Source organism: Molossus molossus, unplaced genomic scaffold, assembly GCF_014108415.1.
Source record: "Molossus molossus isolate mMolMol1 unplaced genomic scaffold, mMolMol1.p scaffold_m16_p_18, whole genome shotgun sequence".
NCBI lineage: Eukaryota > Metazoa > Chordata > Mammalia > Chiroptera > Molossidae > Molossus > Molossus molossus.
The window spans coordinates 34,169,080-34,190,757 of NW_023425353.1; the positions used below are offsets into that span (position 1 = coordinate 34,169,080).

The window sequence follows — 21,678 nt, forward strand, 5'->3', positions numbered from 1 at the left end:
CTGTTTTCATTTAGAAGAAAAAAATGAGCTTATTCCACTGAAAATGATTCCTTTATTTATCCTCTCTGAGTAACTGCTGTATCCTAAGTACTGTGTTGGGCACTAAAGGACACTGTAGCAAACACAGGTCCCAGTTTAACTTCCAGGGACATTATAAATAAAAGAACAAGGATCTGGAAATGTAAAGTCAGAGCTCTGCTGACATCACTGTGGGTTTACGTTCCCTGCTGGAAGGCAGATCTGCAGGAGCTCCGCTAGAGAAAACCGCTGGCCCCCTGGTGTAAGAGGACTCACCAGTCACACAGGCCCTGGCTCTGTGCTTCCTTCTGCATCCGTGTGACTGAACAAGGAGCCCAACAAGGGCGCATTCCCATGCCCCCTCCAACAAGCTCTCATCCCTTCCTGTCCCCTATGGGCAGGCAGGGGTTGTTCTGACCCTGAGATATTCACTTGGGATGGGAGTTGGCCTTGATCAAGCCACATGCCAAATCAAGCCCAACTTCCCAGAGCTCGTACTGGGGCACTGGATATAGCCCCACCAGACAATAAAATTCTCCCTCATTTTTCATTTGCTACTTGCACAAATACATATACCTCTCCTGGGATCCTATAAAGAGGAGGTATGGTTGGGCCAAAGCTGGCTATTCTAACATTTCTGGCCCCTGGGCATAAAACCTTCAAAAGATGCCCTAAACCTTTCAAGAACCTCAAATAGTACAGATGCTCAGAAAAGGAGGCTTCTGAGCCTTAGGACAACCCTCCCTTTCATGACTTTACATTCAGTGGATGTGTCCTTGACCGAAATCGAACCCGAGGCACTTCAGTCTGAGGGCCGACATTCTAACTGCTGAGCCAAACCGGCCAGGGCTTGTTGGCCACTCTTTATTCCCAGGCTACCCATCAGATGTTACACGGAGGGGAAAAAAGTGAATAAAAGTTGAATCTTTCTTTGCTCCTATACACAGACATCCCACCACTGCCCACACTTGGGAACCACGCCACTGTATTTCAGTCTACCCCAGGATGCCCAACAGGAGAGACCCTGAAGGTCCAGCTAGGGCAGAGGGGCAAGACACAAGCAAGCCAACCTGCAAAATGAGAAAAGGTGCTCCAGCCCGCAAGTCACCTGGGATCATGGCACTCTCGGATGGGAGCCTGGTCCTGGCTGCTGAGGGGCAGGTAGTTGAAGAACTCCCGGAGATTACACAAGGCATCCACGTCATTTTCAAAAGCTCTGTGGGCAACACCTGAGAAAACAGGAAAGCTATAATGGGCTGGGGTACCTGTCAGCCCCAAAATGCTGCTCCATGCCCACCTGCCCCTTCCAGGGCATGTCTGCTGAGAGCTCTGTCCTCCCCACCCCCACTGAGGACAGGAAACCACATACCTTCAGGTTCACACAGCCTACTCCCTCTGCTCTAACTGCCAACGGCACTCCTTTCTTCATGCAGGTCTCTAATGTCACCGACTCAGAGAGGCTTTCCCTGACACCTCTCTGGAACGCACCCTTCCCCCCAACACCCCTCACTTTGCACCCTGTACTGTGTGGGAGTTCTCTTCACACTTTTCCCTGCCACACCTGTTTATTTCCTTCCCTGTTTGCCGCCTAGAATATCAGCTCCAACAGAGACCAGGCCTGTCTTACTCCTGTAGTTCCACATTCCCCCTGGAAAATAAAAAAAATAAAAGAATAATGGCTGGCACATAATGTCATGGCACTCAGCAATGGTGGAACGAATGGAAGAAAGCAGGGAACCACCTGGCCCTAGTGAGGATTCAAGCCATCATTCCTCAAGAACACTGAATTCACAAACAGCCAAGGGAAGGAGAGAGAAAGTAGGGCCAGAAGCTCTCTCTCAGGTTCACCCCACCAGACTCCCTGCTTCCACTGCTGCCCCTACAGTCTCTTCACACAACAGCCAAAGTTAGCCTTTTAAGTCAGACCATGTCATATCTCTACTCCAAACACCTCCCCTACAGTTCATTACGCATGCCAGCCACTCTCCTTCCTCAGGGCCTTTGCATAGGCTATTCCCTCTGCCTGCAATGCTTCTCCCCTAGATATCCATGCAGTTAACTCCTACAAATCTGCTCAACTTGTATTCTCACAATAAGGCCTGCCCTTAACACCCCCCTTTTTTTTTTTTAATCTATATTGTTGGATATACAGATGTTCCACATTTTCCCCCCATTGACCCCCTCCTCCCCACTCCCGACCCCCTCCCGCCTTTTCCCACACTATTGTCTGTGTCCATTGATTATGCATATAAGTTCTTTGGTTTATTTCTTCCCACCCCCCAAACCCTTTCCCTTTGAGGTCTGTCAGTCTAGCAATGAATTTGTACTTCTTAATCTCTTCACCTTTTTCACCCATTCCCCCAAACCCCCTCCCAACTGGCAACCAACAAAATGTTCTCTGTATCTATGAGAATGTTTCTGTTCTGCCTGTTCATTTTGTTTGTAGATTCCATTGTCGATAGGTATGTATTCATTGCCATTTTGTTTGTTCATATATTTTATCTTTTTCTTCAAAAAGACCCTTCATCATTTCATATAATAATGGTTTGGTGGTGATGAACTCCTTTAACTTTTTCTTGTCTGGGAAAGTTTTTATATGGCCATCAATTCTAAATGACAGCATTGCAGGATAGAGTAATCTTGGTTGTAGGTTCTTGCTTTTCATCACTCTGAATATTTCTTGCCACTCACTTCTGGCCTGCAAAATTTCTTTTGAGAAATCAGCTGACAGCCTAATGGGAACTCCCTTGTAGGTAACTAGCTGCCTTTCTCTTGCTGCTTTTAAGATTCTCTCTTTGGCCCTGGCCAGTTTGGCTCAGTGGTTAGAGCCTGCGGTCCAGAGAGACCCGGGTTCGGTTCCCGCTAGGGGCATGTACTTCGGTTGCAGTTTGTCCCCGGCCCTGGTTGGTCGTGCGGGTGGCAGCCACTCGATGTGTCCCTTCACGTCGATGTTTCTCTCTCTCTCTCTCTCCCTTCCTCTCTCTCCCTCCCACTCTATCTGTACAAAAAAAAAAAAATGGAAAAATATCCTCGGGTGAGGATAAAAAAAAAAAAAAAAGATTCTCTCTTTGTCTTGAACCTTTTGCATTTTGATGATGATGTGTCTTGGTGTGGGTCTCTTGGGGTTCATCTTGTTTGGGACTCTCTGTGCTTCCTGGACTTGTATGTCTGTTTCCTTCACCAAGTTAGGAAAGTTTTCTGCCATTATTGTTTCAAACAGGTTTTCAATTTCTTGTTCTCGCTCTTCTCCTTCTGGCACCCCCAAGATGCAAATGTTGGCACACTTGAGGTTGTCCCAGAGGCTCCTTACACTATCCTCATTGTTTTGGATTCTTTTTTCTTTTTGCTGTTCTGATTGGGCATTTTTTGCTTCCTTATATTCCGAATTGATGGTTTGCTCCTTGGATTTACGTACTCTATTATTGAAGCTGTGTAAATTATTCTTTATTTCAGTTAATGCCTCCTTCAATTCTAACTGTGCATCCATGATTTCTGACTGGTCCTTTTTTATGCTCTTGAGGCCCTCCCTAAGTTCACTGAGGTTCTCACTAAGTCATTGAGCATCCTTATAAGCAGTATTTTGAACTCAGCATCTGTTAGGTTGCTTATCTCCATTTCGCTTAGTTCTTTTATTGGGGTTTTGTTCTGTTCTTTCATTTGGGACCTGTTTCTTTGTCTCCTCATTTTGGCTGCCTCCCTGTATTTGTTTCAGTGTATTACTTAATGAGAGGTATGGGGCTCGCTGAGACCAGATGCTGCTCGTTTGTAAGAATTTAGGAAAAACCTGAAGCAGGATCCAAGACAGGCCAATCCTATGGTTAAGCAAGTGGCAACAGCTTGGGTGGGCTTGAAAGTTGTGTGGGGTGGGGCGGGGCCTCAGGGAGTCAGCAGGGCGGGGCTACCAGTGTGAGCCAGATATGGCTTCTGTCTGCCGCCCCCGGGAAGGGCTCACCAAAGGAACAAAAGCCTCTGACAGCACGTTTGTCCCCGAGAAAGCCCCCTCTCCAGCCCTCACTCCAGTGCCAAACAGCTCAGTTCTTCCCTGTATGTCTCTGGCGCCCCTCGAGCTGCCTCCCCTCCGAGTTTAGAGGGAGAGAGTCCAATAAGTCCGTGCGCGGGCCCTTTAGGGAGCTGCCTGGGGCTCCAGCCGCGTCAGCTTCCCTGAGCCTCAGTTCCTGCTGGTTTTTCCAGCCAGAAGTTATGGGGAGTCTCTTCCTGGCACTGGAACCCTGAGAGGGGCACCTGGTGTGGGACGGGGACCCCTCAGTCCTCAGGAAGGACCTTCCCAGCCGAGGTATCCTCCTGATTTTTATCCACCACACTTGGGTGTGGGACCAGCCCGTCGCGCCACCGCCCCTCCTACCAGTCTGGATGTGGCTGCTGCTTTAATTCCGTAGTTGTAGGACTTCCATTTAGCTTGATTTCAGGCGGTTTTGAATGATGGTTGTTCTGTAGTTTAGTTGTAACTTTGATGTGGTTGTGGGAGGATGCGATGCCGCGGTTATCTACGGCGCCATCTTGACCAGAAGTTCTCCTTAACACCCTATTTAAAACTGCAACAATCCCAACCCTTTTTACTCTCTTTTACTTTTTCCAGAGCACATATTACCTTATTTATTAAGCTTATTGTTTATAGAATACTTTTTTTTTTTAAATCATGAGGATATTTTTTCCATTGATTTTCAGAGAGAGGAAGAGCGGAGGGAGGGGGGAGAAGAGGAAGGGAAGGAAGGGTGAGAGAGAGAGAGGGAAACATCGATAGGTTGTCTCCCGCACACGGGGATGGAACCTGCAACCCAGGTATGTGTCCCTGACAGGGAATCAAACCAACAGCCCCCTTATGCACAGGCTGATGCTCTAACCATGGAGCCACACTGGCCAGGGCTATAGTCTATCTTCTCTGCTAGAATATAAGACCTATATAGGCAGGGCTCTTTTTCTGTTTTTGTTGTTGTTTTGTTAATCCTCACCCAAGGATGTTTTCTCCATTGATTTTTTTTTTTTTTCATTTTTTTAGATGGAGTGAAAGGGAGGGAGGGAGAAAGAGCGAGAAACATCAACGTGAGAGCGACACATTGACTGGTTGCCTCCCACACGACCCCAACTAGGGTCAGGGATTGAACCTGCATTCCAGGTACATGCCCTTGACCAGGAATTGAACCTGTGACCCTTTGGTGAGTGGGCTGACACTCTAACCGCTGAGCCAAACTGGCCAGGGAAGGGATCTTTTTGTTTCTTTCGCAAATGTATTCCTAGCACGCAGAACAATGCTTGACACAGACATTAAATGAATAAAAAAAGTAGGTTTACAGTTGTTTGTATGGGAAATAACACAATAATTAATAAATAATAATACAAGAATAAACTCTGTTTCATGCACTCACAACTGTAAACCTACTTTTGCTCCACTCTGTATTTGTTGATGAATAAAAAGTATATTCAACAGGACAGAATTCTTTTATTCAGGATTTATAAACTGGCATAGCCACTTGGGAAGACAGAATGGCAGTTCCTCAAAAAGTTACAGAAAGTTACCATCTGACCCAGAAATTGCACTCTTAGGTGTATACCCAAGAGAAACAAAAACATGCCCATACAAAAACTTGTATATGGATATTTATAGCAGCATATTCATGACAGCCAAAAAGTTTAACTGATCAATGGATAAACAAATTGTGGTACATCCATACATTGAAATATGAGCCAGTACTAAAAAAGGAATGGAGTACTGATTCATGCTACTATATGATTAGTAAATATTATTATACTAAGTAAATATTACTATAATAATATTATATTATTATACTAAGTAAAACAAATCTGTTGCAAAACACTACATATTGTGTGATTTCCTTTATGTCCATTCATATATATTCAGAATAGACAAATCCATGGAAAGAGAAAATAGATTAGTAATTACCTAGAGCCAGCATATTTTGGGGGAAATGGGGAGCAAATGCAAACAGGTAGAGGGTTTCTCCCTAGGGAGAAATGTTCTAAAATTGGACTGGTGATAACAACCTGTAAATATATTAAAACTAGTGACCTGCATACCGGAAATGGATATTTCACATGTATAGTATATGAATTATATCTCAATAAAACTGTTACAGCCCTGGCTGGTATGGCTCAGCGGTTAGAGCGTTGGCCCGTGGACTGGAGAGTCCTGGGTTTGGTTCCCGCTAAGGGCACGTACCTTGGTTGCAGTTTTTCCCTGGCCCGGGTTGGGGTCATGTGGATGGCAGCCACTCAATGTGTCTCTCTCACATCAATGTTTCTCTCTCTCTCCCACTCTATCTGAAGATAAATGTCCTCGAGTGAGGATAAAAAAAATAAATAAATAAATAAATAAATAAATAAATAAATAAATAAATAAATAAATAAAAAAGCTGTTACCAAAAGAGTGTGTGTGTGTGTGTGTGTGTGTGTGTGTGTGTAGAGTGCCCTCTAGATCTCTAAGGATACAGAGCTAAGAACATTAGATCACCCATCAAAGGGCCTCAGACCCAAAAAGAACTCCAAATGCTGCCTTTAAAATTAAAACTATGATGCAGAAGGAAATGTAATGACATAGGCAGACATTATTTTAAGCTGTCAAGAGAAAAAAGAGGCTACAAAAGAGAATTATGCACCTATGTTTAGTATGTGTATATATATATGTATGTATATGTACATGTATATGTATATATGTGTATACACACACACATACACACACACATCCATCTGCCTGAAAAAACTTTAAGGGTATAACCATAAAAAGGAATGGTGATTATTTGTGAAGGATGAATTTTATTCCTGTGTTTTCTAACTTGTCCACCACAACATGTAATATTATTGAAATAAAAAAATAGATATTTAATCAAATCTAAGATATAATCAAGACTCAATATTATTTTATATTCCAGTAAGAAATAAAAACTGCTGCCAATTAAGCCCTGAGACAGGAGAGTGACGACAAGCTGTGGTGAAATCCACCATGAGAAGTGTTCTGATTCCAGATGCATACTGGAGACTGAGCTGAATGGAGCTGATGGGTGAGGGAAAAAAAAATGAGTCAAGGTTGATACCAACCTGGTATGGGGAAGGAATAATTTTTGTGGGCAGGGGAGATCAAGAGCTCTCACGTTTTTTGTTGTTTTTTTTAATCCTCACCTGAGGACATTTTTGCATTTATTTTCAGATAGAGTGGGGGAGGGGGGAGAGAAACATCAATGAGAGAGAGACACATCAAGTGGTCACCACCCACACTACCCCAACCGGGGTGGAGACAAACTGCAACTGAGGTACATGTGCTTAGCGGGAACCGAACCCAGGACTCTCTGGTCTGCGGGCTGACACCAACTGCTGAGCCAAACCATCCAGGGCTCCAGGGTTTTTATTTAAAAACCATCATTTCGCCCTGGCCAGTTTGGCTCAGCGGTTAGAGCGTCGGCCTGTGGTCCGGAGAGACCCGGGTTCGGTTCCCGCTAAGGGCACGTACTTCGGTTGCAGTTTGTCCCCGGCCCTGGTTGGTCGTGCGGGTGGCAGCCACTCGATGTGTCCCTTCACGTCGATGTTTCTCTCTCTCTCTCCCTTCCTCTCTCTCCCTCCCACTCTATCTGTACAAAAATGGAAAAATATCCTTGGGTGAGGATAAAAATAAATAAATAAATAAAAACCATCATTTCACCAAATCTAAGACTTCGCAAGGCTTCCAGTCAAGATGGCGGCACAGAACCCTTGGCCAGTGTGGCTCAGCTGGTTGAGTGTCGTCCTGTGCACCAAAGACGGCGGCACAGGTAGATGCAGCACTAGTATCCTCCCACAACCACATCAAAATTACAACTAGACCACAGAACAACCATCATTCAGAACCACCTCAAGTTTAGCTGAACAGAAGTCCTACAACTAAGGATATAAAGTCGTCACACTGAGACTGGTAGGAGGGGCAGAAACACAAACCAGCTGGTCTCACATGCAGGTATGGCAGATAAAAATCCGAAGGAAGCCCTGACCAGTTTTGCTCAGTGGTTAGAACACCGGCCCACTGAGCAGAGTCGCAGGTTCAATTCCGGTCAAGGGCACGTACCTAGGGTGCAGTTTGGTCCCTGGCCCTGGTCAGGTCATGTGAGAGACAGCCGATCAATGTCTGTCTCCCCCGCCCCACTCTACCTGAAGGTAAATGGAAAAAGATCCTTGGATGAGGATTTAAAAAAAAAATCCAGAGGGATATCTTGGCACAGAGGAGCAAGGGGTCTCAGCCCCACACAAGGCCCCCCAGTCTAGGGTGCTAGTGCCAAGAAGAAAAATCCCCATAACTTCTGGCTGTAAAAAGCAGTGGGAATTGTGGCTGAGGGAGATGAAGGGCTTCTGGAGTCCCAGGCATTCCTCTTTAGGGCCCATGCACAGACTTGCACAAACTCATTTGCTTCAAATTTCAGTGCTGGGCAGCAGCTCGAAAGGCAAAGGGACATGCACAGAGGAACTGAATTTTCTGGCATTGTGGCAAGAGCTGGAGGTGCAGCTTTCTCCCAGACAAAAGAGCTAGCAGGGGCCATTGTTCCTTTTCTGAGCCCTTACCCCTGCAGAGCCGGTTGGCAGGTGCCATATCTGGGTCTCCATGAACCTGGCTCACAATGTTTGCCCCACCCTGGTGATTCCAAGATCCTGCCTCACCCAACCGTCAGGGCTACCTGAGCTGTTTCTAATAGCATTTCCATATAAACAGCGTGTCTTGGCTTTGCCTCAAACTTTCCTGAAATCTCTCCAACAAGCATCTTCTGGCCTCTGTGGACCCCATACCTCTTGATAAGTGGTCCCAGACCCTGCACTAGTGGCAGCCAGCCTTGGTTCACAGCTTGACCTGTACTGGGCACCCCGAAGCCCAGCACAAGTAACAACCACCAGCAGATCAGTTTGTAGCTCATGCTAGGTGGCCCCAAGCAGAACCCAGGTGGTAACTGACCTTGGCCTGCGTCTCCCAGGAAGCCCCAGAGCCAGTGTACCCTATGGACAGCTTAAGACCACATCAAAGGACCATCCAACCACCTCCACAAGGAACACACACATGGGGTGGACACAGCAGGCACCAGAGCCCCACAGAAGTAAGTCCTGCTCCATGAAGTGGACTCCTGCACAGCTGATCCTCAGCATTGGTGGCAGCCAATCAGCCTGGGGGTCAATCCCTCCCACTGACATGCCAATAACAATCAAGGTTCAACTACAACAGGGGGTGCATACCTGGAGTGCCCAGGCTGGGTGATCAGGGAGGCTGTGCCACTAGACCCTACAGAACACCCACTACCTAAGGCCACTCTACCAAGCCCAGGAGACATAGCAGCTCTGCCAACACATAAAAACAAACACAGAGAGGCTGCCAAAATGAGGAGACAAAGAAACATGTCCCAAATAAAAGAACAGAACAAACCTTCAGAAAAAGAACTAAACAAAATGGAGACAAACAATCTACTAGATGCAGAGTTCTGGTTATAAGGATGTTCAATGAACTTAGGGGAAGAGTAGATAAACCTAGTGAGAACTTTAACAAAAAGATAAGAAACATAAATGGAACTAAAAAACATAAAAACAACCAGTCAGAAATCAAGACTACATTAACTGCAATGAAGAATACATTGCAGGGGATCAACAGTGAAGTAGATGAAGCTGAGAATCAAATCAGAGATTTGGAACATAAGGAAGCAAAAAACACCGAACCAGAATAGCAAAAAGAAAAAAAAGGATCCAAAAATATGAGGACAGTATATGAAGCCCCTGGGACAACTTCAAGCGTACCAACATTCCCATCATGGGAGTGCTGGAGGGAAAAGAGAGCAAGAAATTGAAAACTTATATGAAAAAGAAATGACAGAAAACTTGCCTAACCTGGTGAAGGAAAAAGACATACAAGTCCAGGAAAAACAGAGAGTCCCAAACAAGATGAACCCAAAGAGGCCCGAACAAAGACACATCGTAATTAAAATACAAAAGGTCTAAGGACAAAGAGAGAATTTTTTTTTTAATAAATATTTTTTTATTATTACATTGCCTCTATCTTTGATGTGATGCTTTTATTTTATTTTTTTATTAATTTGTTTTAGTTACAGATGTTTCTCCTTTTTCCCCCATTGACACCCTCCTTGCCACGCCCCCCTGCCCCATCCCCAGCTTTGTTGTCTATGTCCATTGGTCATGCATACATGCATACAAGTTCTGTGGTTTATCTCTTCCTTCCCCCAAACCCCCCTCCTCTGAGGCTTGTCAGTCTGTACCCCACCTTTATGTCTCTGGGTCAATTTAGTTCATCAGTTTGTTTAGTTAATTATATTCCACAGCCCTGGCCGGTTTGGCTCAGTGGTTAGAGCATTGGCCTGCAGTCTGGAGAGACCCGGGTTCGGTTCCCGCTAAGGGCATGTACCTCGGTTGCAGTTTGTCCCCGGCCCTGGTTGGTTGTGCGGGTGGCAGCCACTCGATGTGTCTCTTTCACGTCGATGTATCTCTCTCTCTCTCTCTCTCTCTCTCTCTCTCTCTCTCCCTCCCACTCTATCTGTACAAAAAAATGGAAAAATGTCCTCGGGTGAGGATAAAAAAAAAAAATTATATTCCACAAATAAGTGACATTATGTGATATTTGTCTTTCTCTGCTTGGCTTGTTTCGTTTAGCAAAATACTCTCCAGGTCCTTCCATGCCATCTCAAAGGATACAAGATCTTTCTTTCTTACAGCTGCACAGTATTCCAAAAAGCAACAAGAGAAAGACAGTTCGTTACCTACAAGGGAGCTCCCATAAGACTGTGACTCAATTGGTTAAGCATTGTCCCATGGCCCAAGAGGATTCCAGTTCAATTCCCAGTCAGGGCACGGGCCTGGGTTGTGGGCTTGATCCCCAGTAGGGGGCATGCAGGAAGCAGCCAATAAACTCTCCCTCTCTCTTCCTCTCCCCTCCTCTCTCTAAAATCAACAAAAACATATTTTTTAAAAGAAAGACTATCAGATGATTTCTCAACAGAAACTTTGCAGGCCACAAAGCATTGACAAGAAATATTCAAAAAAGCAAAGACCTACAACCAAGATTACTCTACCCAGCTAAGCTATCATTTAGAATTGATGGACATATAACGAGCTTCCCAGACAAGAAGAAGCTAAAGAAGTTCATCATCATCAAACCAGTATTACATGAAATGGTAAAGGGTCTTCTTTAAGAAGAAAAAAATAATAATATAAAAAATATGAGCAATAAAATGGCAATAAATACATATCTATCAACAATTGAATCTAAAAAATAAAATAAATAAGCAGAACAGAAACAGACTCACAGATACGGAGATCATTTTGATGGTTGCCAGATGGGAGAGGGTTTGAAAGATGGGTGCAAAAAGTGAAGGGGTTAAGAAGTACAAATTGGTAGTTACAGAACAGTCATGAGATATAAAGTACAGCATAGAGAATATAGGCATTGATATTCTAACAACTATGTATGGTTGTCATATGGGTACTAGATTTACCAGGAAGATCACTTAGTAAGTTATATAGTGTTTGATCACTGGGTTGAACACCTGAAACTAATATAATATTGTATGTCAACTGTAACTGAAGAATAAAAAATTATTTAAAGAAAAAAATAAAAAAATCTAAGACTTCATTGACACTAAGACACACCTCTATTATATGTACACTAAGAAAGAAGTACTGACAGCTGAGTGATAACCCAATCAGTTAACCACAGCATAATGCATTGCATTAATTGGTCATACCAGCCTCATGTTGCTTTGAAGTCTTTCAAAGAGGCAATTACTCCTGACTTCAGCTACTGTGTGGTAGGCAATACTTTCACAGCTTGGTGTCTTTTTCCAAGAAAATATGGAATTCCAACCACTGCTGCAACAATAAATGTCTTCCCTAATATCAAATTCATGCCCTGCTCCCAATTCCAAGCCTCTCAGTATAAACAATAAATTTCTGTTTCAATGCCAAAGCATCAAATAATCTTTACACATTTTGATCTTGGCATGTGTAGCAAACAACCTCAAAGAGGTAAAGAGCTATGACTGAGTTCATGAATATGTGGGCCATAATCATCACATTACAACTGTACCTAACCAACGGTGACTGGTAAAATACCATCTACTCCAAGACATACCCTAACTTTGGAGTAAGAGAACATCACAATAAAATGCAATGTTTTTTAGATTCAACTGTATATCTGTAAGTCAAACCTCTTATAACCACCATGCCAGATGGTTAAATATCAAAGCATTAGTACTATTTTAACATATGTAATACTAAATCCATCTTTATTACTCTATCTGTAGTGAATATATCGTACTACAGTCTTCTCAAATTCTGCCAATTAAATGATATTTGTAAAACAATGTCACCATTCTCTTTGGCAATGCCCTCTTCTCAGTGTTTAAAAACAGTAAGGTGAGCCTCCAGGCCTCTAACCTGACATGGTGGTGTGGGTCCTGGCACCACCAAGCTCCTCCTGGGTAACATCCTCATTGGTGACAGACTTCACAACATCAGGGCCAGTGATGAACAGGTAGGAGGTGTCCTGAAATCAGAGAATTCCAAAAGGATCAATCTCAAAGTAGCAGAGCTAGATGGAGCCTTAGGGTTCACACAACCAAAAAAACAGTAGTGACACATAACAGAACCAGGGGTACAGCTCAAAGATGCCTACCCCGACTAAAGACCCAAGTTTTCCCTGCCTATCTATTTTTAAAAAATCTTCAGTGCATAGTACTATCTCAGCAAAATGACTTGCAGTGTGGCTAACATTTCCGGGTCATTCATCTGTGGAATGCCCTAACAGGTGGCCCTTATTCATAATTTGTGGTGCATGAAGCCTTTTTGTAAACACTTCATGAAAATGTGTCATTAAAGCCTAGGTATTATTACCCCACCACCACTTACAGATGAGGAAATTGAGGCACTGTAATGGTGTGCAGTTTGCCTAACATGAACCAGCTACCTTAAACGAAGCCATCTGGAGACAATGATAATCAATGCTGTGGTGTTTTCAGAGGGTGATAGGCTTTTACTTTTTAGTTCCTAATTTAAAGATGATAAAGGCATACTGTAAAAGATTTAAACAAAAGAGAAGATGCAATGGAAAGTAAGTCTACATACCAGCCCTTATTTCTAGGCTTCCAATTTCCCTCCCCACAGGCAACCACAGTTTCTCTCTCCTTACAAAGATATCTATGCACACATGAGCATTTATATATACATAAACTAAAAATATACACATATATAAACACATACGTATATTTGCCTTTTTATTTTCTTTCTAGCACAGTGTCCTACACACACTGTTCTGAAACTTCCTGAAGATCATTTCATATCAGTATAGGACACGTATCATAATTTATTTAACTGTCACCTACTGATGGTCATTTACGTTGTTTCTAGTATTTTACTATAACAAGCAATTCTGCAATAAATGTCTTACTGCAGTCATCTCTGTGAGCTCACTGTTCATGTTTTTTGCCCATTCCTTCCTATATACAACAAGGAAATTAGTCCTTATACTATTATGTGTATTGTATCAATCTTTATTTTATGGCTCCTTACAGGTCTTTCTTCCTCACTCTACACAAAGACTCAAACAAATATTCATAAAAGCATTACTTCTAACAGTCAATAACTGGAAATAACTCAATATTCCATCAATAGGTGAATCTCAAAATAATAATCCTAAGTGAAAAAAGCCAGCTCCCTGCTCCCACCGAAAAAGAGTACATATTTTTTGTATGTATTTTATATAATTCCGTTTATATAACATTCTAGAAAATGCACATTAATCTAGTGTGAAAGGAAACAGATGAATGGTTACCCTAATACAGGGATGGAAAGTAGGGAAAAATGGATTACAAAGATACATGGGGAAATTTTGGGAGGTTCATTACCATCATAGCAGTCATGGCTTCATAGTTGAATACATGTGTCAAAATTCATATTGCACAACTTAAATAGGTGTGGTTCACTGGACATCAATTATACCGCATAGTAGTAAGAAACTAGAAATGCGAAGGACCAAGAATATCCCACACCACCCAAAGACTAAGAAGGGACAACCTGCTGCAACAGTTATCAGCATCTGTCACAAAGTCACTGGAACTGAGATAGTATGATACTGGCACAGGGATAAAAACACTCTTGCTATATGGATGATTCACGATATTGTGTCATTACAGAGCAGGGAAAAAAAAATGTTCTTTTCAATAAAAAGCCTCTTCCAAATAAAATATCCTTTTATTGAAAAAGAAAATATCTTGAGACAGAAAACTGAAACTAGCGTTTATTTCATCTATGCGTAAAAATCAATTCTAATTGAATTACAGGTGTAAATGTAAAAGGCAAAATAATAAAGCTTTTAGAACATAGAAACTATCTTGGTGACTTTGGGGTAGGAAAAAGTTCTTCGAGAATTAAAACGCACTACCCATAAAGTTAATATTTGATATTCATTCTCAAAAGGGCACAGAAGTCAGTTTAAAGGGAATCCCACTGGCTACGTGAAGGGCAATCTGAGCATCCAAATAATGATCATAAAGAATTATAAACCACTGAGTAAAACAGAAAATTCATGAACCCACATTAACAATAAATCCATGAAATAAACAAATGCCCAAGAAAGCAGGGCTCTTCTTTGGAGTACAATGCAAACTGAAATGAAGCAAATGGTAGAGTTGGAAAATAACAATTTTGTAAAGATTGGTTCAGACAAGAATCATCAACAGATGCTAACTCAAGGAGAAAAAGTGTAATGCAGAGCAGCATACCTGCATAGTCTCAAAGTATCTTCTCAATGAGTATTTATTAGTTGCAAAGAAAAAAACAATAATGACACGTGAGAAAAAATAGACAACATCTTAAACAGCGATCAAATTAATATCACTAAGGAGTGACAGGTGGATATCACTTATCTCCAGATGTTATCTCAGCAGGGTACAATCTCACTTATGTAGTAGACAGGTTAAGATACCTAATTTGAATCTAATCATGAGGCAATATGAGATAAACCCAAACTGAGGAACAATCTATAAAATCGTTGCATAGCCTTGGCCAGTTTTCTCAGTGGTTAGCGCACAGGCCCAGGTTCAATTCCTGGTCATACCTGGGTTGCAGGTTTGATCCCCAGCCCAGTCGGGGTAATGAGAGAGGCAACCAATTGATGTGTCTCTCACTTTGATGTTTCTCTCTTTCTCTCTCCTCCCTCCTTTCCACTCTATCTAAAAACTAGTGGAAAAATATCATTGGGTGAGGATTAAAATAAATTTTTTTTTTTAATTGTTGCATAGCCTTTGAAAATGTCAATATTGTGCCCTGGCCAGTTTGGCTCAGCGGTTAGAGCGTCGGCCTGCGGTCCGGAGAGACCCGGGTTCGGTTCCCACTAAGGGCACGTACTTCAGTTGCAGATTGTCCCCGGCCCTGGTTGGTTGTGCGGGTGGCAGCCACTCGATGTGTCCCTTCATGTCGATGTTTCTCTCTCTCTCTCTCCCTTCCTCTCTCTCCCTCCCACTCTATCTGTACAAAAAATGGAAAAATATCCTCGGGTGAGGATGAAAATGTCAATATTGTGACAAAGAAAGGCATCCAAATAGAAAAGAAAAGTACCATTATTTATTTGCAGATGACATTTTATATTTGGAAAACTTTGATGACTTCACAAAAAAGTTAGAACGAATAAACAAATTAAACTGCAGGACAAAAAGATCAACAATCACCAATTGCACTTTTTTTTTTTATCCTCGTCCGAGGACACTTTTTACATTGATCTTCAGATAGAGCAAGAGGGAGAGAGGGAGGAAGAGAGAGAGAGAAACATCAATGTGAGAGAGACACATCGACTGGCTGCCACCCACATGACCCCAACTGGGGATGAACTAAAACCAAAGTACGTGCTCTTAGCAGGAACTGAACATGGGACCAGAGAGCTGGTCCGCGGGCCGATGCTCTAACCACTGAGCTAAACTGGCCAGGGCGCCCTGGCCGGTTTGGCTCAGCGGTTAGAGCGTCGGCCTGTGGTCCGGAGAGACCCGGGTTCGGTTCCCGCTAAGGGCACGTACTTCGGTTGCAGTTTGTCCCCGGCCCTGGTTGGTCGTGCGGGTGGCAGCCACTCGATGTGTCCCTTCACGTCGATGTTTCTCTCTCTCTCTCCCTTCCTCTCTCTCCCTCCCTCTCTATCTGTACAAAAAATGGAAAAATATCCTCAGGTGAGGATAAAAAAAAAAAAAAAAACTGGCCAGGGCTATTTTTATTTTATTTTTTATTTTAGAGAGAGAGGAAGAGAGAGATTAAAACATTGATGAGAGAGAAACATCAATCAGCTGCCTCCTCACACCCCTACTGGAGATGGAGCCTGCAACCCAGGCATGTGCCCCGACCAGGAATCAAACCTGCAACCTCTTGGAGGATGGGACAATGCTCAACCCACTCAGCCACACTGGTTGGGCTAGTGTCAATGTTTTTGGCCTGAGCCTCTGGAAGGCTGCAGAAGAGTACTTTGGGAGGGGCCTGTGAGTAATCAAAATCTGACAAGTTTGAGGTACCCTTTAAAGCACAAATGTTGGCAGGCAACTTAATGTATAATGTTCAGAAGAATATTCCATCCTGAAGAAATAGATTTGAGAGTTGTCATGATTTGGTAACTGTCCTGAATTGTATGACAGGAAAAGCCTTTTTCTTGACAAATCTTTCTAAGATCGAGGACACTTATAACATAGAATGCCTCTCAAGTAATACCTTCCTCATCCCTCTTCGAGTTCCCTTGATTTCTCTGAATTGTCATACACTCTCTCCATCTTATTATTAAATAAACAAATGTGGTGGCCAAAGAGCTTTTCTTGGGGGTGAAGAGGACTTGTGTGGATCATCAGGGTACATGACTGCCTTATGCTTCTAGCAGTCAGGCAGCCCAGCGGGCAGTGATGGGATATTTAGTCTTCAGACAGGATAAGATCACCAAAGAAATGAGAGAAGAGCTACAAAGAAGAAAACCAAGAAAGTATGGTGCCCTGATGTTTCAAAGAGGAAGGAGTTATCAACTAGGTCAAATGCTGCCAAAAAGTCAAGTAAGATAAGGACTGAGAAATGTCAATTGAACTTAATGATGTAGGAATTGTTGGAGTCTTTTTTTATTATTATTATTGATTTCAGAAAGAGAGGGAGGGAGAGATTGAAACATCGATGAGAGAGAACATCAACTGGCCACCTTCTGCATGCCCCCCACTGGGGATTTGGCCCACAACCTGGGCATGTGCCCTGACTGGAAATGGAACTGGCGACCTCTTGGTGCATGAGTCAACGCTCAACCACTGAGCCACACTGGACGGGCTGTTGGAGCCTTTGATACACAAATTAACATTACTGGTAACCTTGAACAGAATAACATCCTTTTCATCTTAAACTAAATGTCCAAATATACTTAGATCTATTTCTCAATTCTGTTCCCCTAGTCTTTCTATTTATTTATGAGTTCATTAAACAGTTTTAGATATTTTAACTTTATAATATACTTTTATTACCTGGCAGGGCTAGCCCTTCATTATATTTCTTTTATGGAATACCAATGCTTGCATAGTGTTCCCCCCCCCCCATATAAACTTTGTAATTACCTTGTCCAGTCCTTTAAAAAAGAACCTGTTAGCATTTTTATTGCACTCTCATTAAACACAAGGAAGATTTAAGATGTATAATGGTTCAGGCTTGATGATTATTTGGAGGACAAGAAAGAGGAGGTGACAACCAACATGAAGATACTAACTAAAGTTCTGCAAGTGGAGGATGAGATTGCACATATAATTAAAAGAGAAAGCATGCCTAAAATCAGTTGCATTTCTATACACTAATAATAAAATATCTGAAAAAGATATAAAGAAAACCAGCCCATTCACAATAGCATCAACACTTAGGAATAAATTTAATCAAAGAGATAAAAGATCTGTATTCTGAGCCCTGGCTGGTTTGGCTCAGCGGTTAGAGCGTTGGCCCACGGTCCAGAGAGACCCGGGTTCTGTTCCCGCTAAGGGCACACACTACAGTTGCCCGGATGGGGTTGTGAGGGAGGCAGCCACTCGATGTGTCCCTTTAATGTTGATGTTTTTCTCTCTCTCTCCTCTCCCTCCCTCTCTTCCTCCCTCCCACTCTATCTGAACAAAAATGGAAAGGTGTCCTCGGGTGAGGATAAAAAAACGAAACAGAACAAAAAGATCTACATAATGAAAACTCATGAAAGATTGATGAAAGACATTGAATTCAACACAAATAAACAGGTCAAGATTTCATGTTCATGGATAAAAATTAATACTTTTAAAATATCCGTACTACCCAAATCCATCTATAAATTCAGTACAAGTCCTATCAAAATTCCAATGGCAGCCCTGGCCAGTTTGGCTCAGTGGTTGGAGTGTCGGCCTACGGACCAGAGAGTCCCAGGTTCGGTTCCCACTAGGGGCATGTACCAAGAAAATAAAAAAAAAATTAAAATTCCAATGGCATATTTGACAAAAATAGAAAAAAACAAAACAAAACAAAAAACACCAATAAAAAATTTGTATGGAACCACAAAACTCCAAAAAGCCAAAACAATTCTGGGAAAAAAGAACAAAACTGGAGGCACCACACTTTCTGCTTTTTTTAAAAATACACTTTTATTGATTTTTTAGAGAGTGAGAAAGGGAGAAAGAAACATCGATCAGCTGCCTCCTGCACTCCCCCTACTGGGGATTAAGCCCCAAACCCAAGAGCATGTGCCCTGACTGGGTATTGAACCGGTGACCTCTCAGTCCATGGGATGATGCTCAAGCCACTAAGCCACATCGGCCAGGTGCACACTTCTAATTTCAAACTACACTACAAAGCTATAGTAATCAAACAATATGGCATTAAAAAAGACATACAGACCAATGGAACAGACATAGCCCAGAAATCAAGAGCCTAGAAATAAACCCTCACATATATAGTCAACTAATATTTGACAAAGGAGCCAAGAATATTCAATGGGGAAAAGACAGTCTCTTTAATAAATGATGGTGGAAAAACTAGACAGTCACATGCAGAAGAATAAAATTGGACCCATATCTTCCACCACTCAGAAAATTTAACTCAAAACAGACTCAAGACTTAAAGACCCGACACCATAAAACTCCTAAAAGAAAACATAAGGGAAATATTCCTTGACTCTGGTCTTGGCAACAATTTTATGGATACGACACCAAAAACACAAGCAACAAAAGCAAAATATAGCAAGTGGAACTACATTAAACTAAAAAGCTTCTGCATAGCAAAAAACTAATTAACAAATTGAAAAGGCAACCAACTTAATAAAATATTTGCAGCCCGGCTGGGTGGCTCAGTTGGTTGAGTGTCATCCCATGCACCAAAAAGGTTGCCAGTTCAATTCCAGGTCAGGGCACATACCTAGGTTGTGGGTTCAATCCCCAGTTGGGGAGTATACTGGAGGTAACCAATCAATGTATCTCTCTCACATCCATGTTTCTCTTTCTCTCCCCTTTCTTCTCTAAAATCAGTTTTTAAAAATCCTTGGGTGAGGATTAAAAATATAAACATATATATATTTCACAAATTATATATATGATAAGGAGTTAATATCCAAAATATATAAAGAACTCATACAATTCAATAGCAAAAACAAAAAAATCCAATTAAAAAATGAGCAGATAATCTGAGTAGACAATTTTTCCAAAGAAGACATACAAATGGCTAACAGGTACATGAAAAAATGCCCAATGTCACGCACCATAGGAAAATGCAAATCAAAACCATAATGAGGTTATCACCTCACATCTGTTATTTCTTACCTTTTCAAGTATAGGAAGGCTAACAAGTGTTGGTGTGGATGTGGAGAAAAGGTAACCCTTATGCAGTTAGGACGACTGTAAATTGATACAGCTGCTATGGAAGATGGTATGGAGGTTCATCGAAAGATTAAAAGTAGAACTATCATATGATGCAGCAATCTTACTTCCGGGTATATATCCGGAAATAAAATCAGGACCTTGAAGAGATATCTACACTCCAATGTTCATTATAGCATTATTCATAACAGCCAAGCTATGGTAATAACCCAAGTATCCATTGATAGATGAATGAATAAATAAAATGTGACACGAATACACACACACACACACACAGAAATATTATCCCATTGTCTATCCACAGGCATATGGACAAAGAAAATGTGATACACATACACACACACACACACACACACACACACATAATGGAATATTACTCCACCATGAGAAAGAAAGAAATCCTGACATTTGTGAAATTAATGGAACATGAAGGCATTTCGTTTAGCATATGCTAAATGAAATAAGTCAGAGAAAGACAAATAATGTATGATCTCACTTACATGTGGAATCTAAAAAAGCTGAACTCATAAACAGAGTCAAATGGTGGTTACTAGGGAAGGGGGATGGGGGAAATGGGGAGATGCTAATTAAAGGGTACAAATTTCCAATAATAAGATGAACAAGTTCTAGAGATCTAATGTACACCATGTTGACTGTGGTTAACAATACTATGTTACATATTCAAAAGTTGCTACGAAGAGGTCTTAAATGTTTTCACCACAGAAAACAAATGGTAATTATGTGAGGTAATGAAGGTGTTAGCTAACTAATGCTATGGTATAATCACTTTGTTTTTTGGGTTTTTTTTTAATCCTCACCCGAGGACATTTTTCCATTTTTTGTTCAGGTAGAGTGGAAGGGAGAGAGAGGGGGAGAGAGAGAGAAACATCAATGTGAAAGGGACACATCGAGTGGCTGCCACCCGCACAACCCAACCAGGGCCGGGGACAAACTGCAACCGAGGTACGTGCCCTTAGCGGGAACCAAACCCGGGTCTCTCCGGACCGCAGGCCGATGCTCTAACCGCTGAGCCAAACCGGCCAGGGCCACTTTGTAATATGTAAGTATATCAAATCAACATGTTTCCCTGGCCAGTTTGTTCAGTAGTTAGCGCCAGCCCTTGGACCAAAGGGTCACAGGTTCAATTCCCAGTCAAGGGCACACACCTGGGCTGCAGGTTCAATCCCTGGCCCCAGTCAGGTCAGGTCAGGTGGGAGGCAACCAATCGATGTCTCTCTCATACATTGATGTTTCTCTCTCCCTCCCACCCTCCCTCCCTTTCCACTCTGTTAAAAAAAAAAAATCAGCTTGTTGTATACCTTAAGCTGACACAATGTTATATGTCAATTATATTTCAATAAATCTGGAAAAATTAACAATAAATAAGAGAAAGCAGTTTAGAGTGAAATGGCAATGGAAACCAAAATGGTAGAGCTAGAGATATGAGAAGAAATGCCAGAGATGCCAGGATGTAGCATCATGGAAGCCAAAGGAAAAGAATATTTCTGAAAAATTGAGAAAAATGAGAGTTACAGAGCATTTATAGTGACATAGAAGTTACTGAGACCTTAAAGAAATAGGTTTAGTGGACTGAGGGGCCAAAGAGGTAAATTGAAATGTGTAAGGAGTCCAGCTGGAGTGGCTCAGTGGTTGAGCATCGACCCATGCATCAAGAGGTCCCCAGTGCGATTCCTGGCCAGGACACATGCCCAGATTGTGGGCCCGACTCCCAGTGGTGGGCATGCTGGAGGCAGCCAATCGATGTTCTCTCTCATCGATGTTTCTATTGGTCTCTCCCTTT

At 42.3% G+C, this 21,678-nt stretch overlaps 1 protein-coding gene across 1 annotated transcript in view; it reads right to left on the minus strand.

Moving 5' to 3' along the window:
• The window catches only part of PCCB (propionyl-CoA carboxylase subunit beta), a 62,465-nt gene that overhangs the window by 19,631 nt on the left and 21,156 nt on the right, over nt 1–21,678 (minus strand). Inside the window, exons 7-8 of the mRNA XM_036267351.1 lie at nt 12,439–12,547; nt 1,127–1,247 (exon numbers count right to left, since the gene is read on the minus strand). Coding sequence (XP_036123244.1) covers nt 1,127–1,247; nt 12,439–12,547 — 230 coding nt within the window. The remainder of the gene's footprint in view (nt 1–1,126; nt 1,248–12,438; nt 12,548–21,678) is intronic.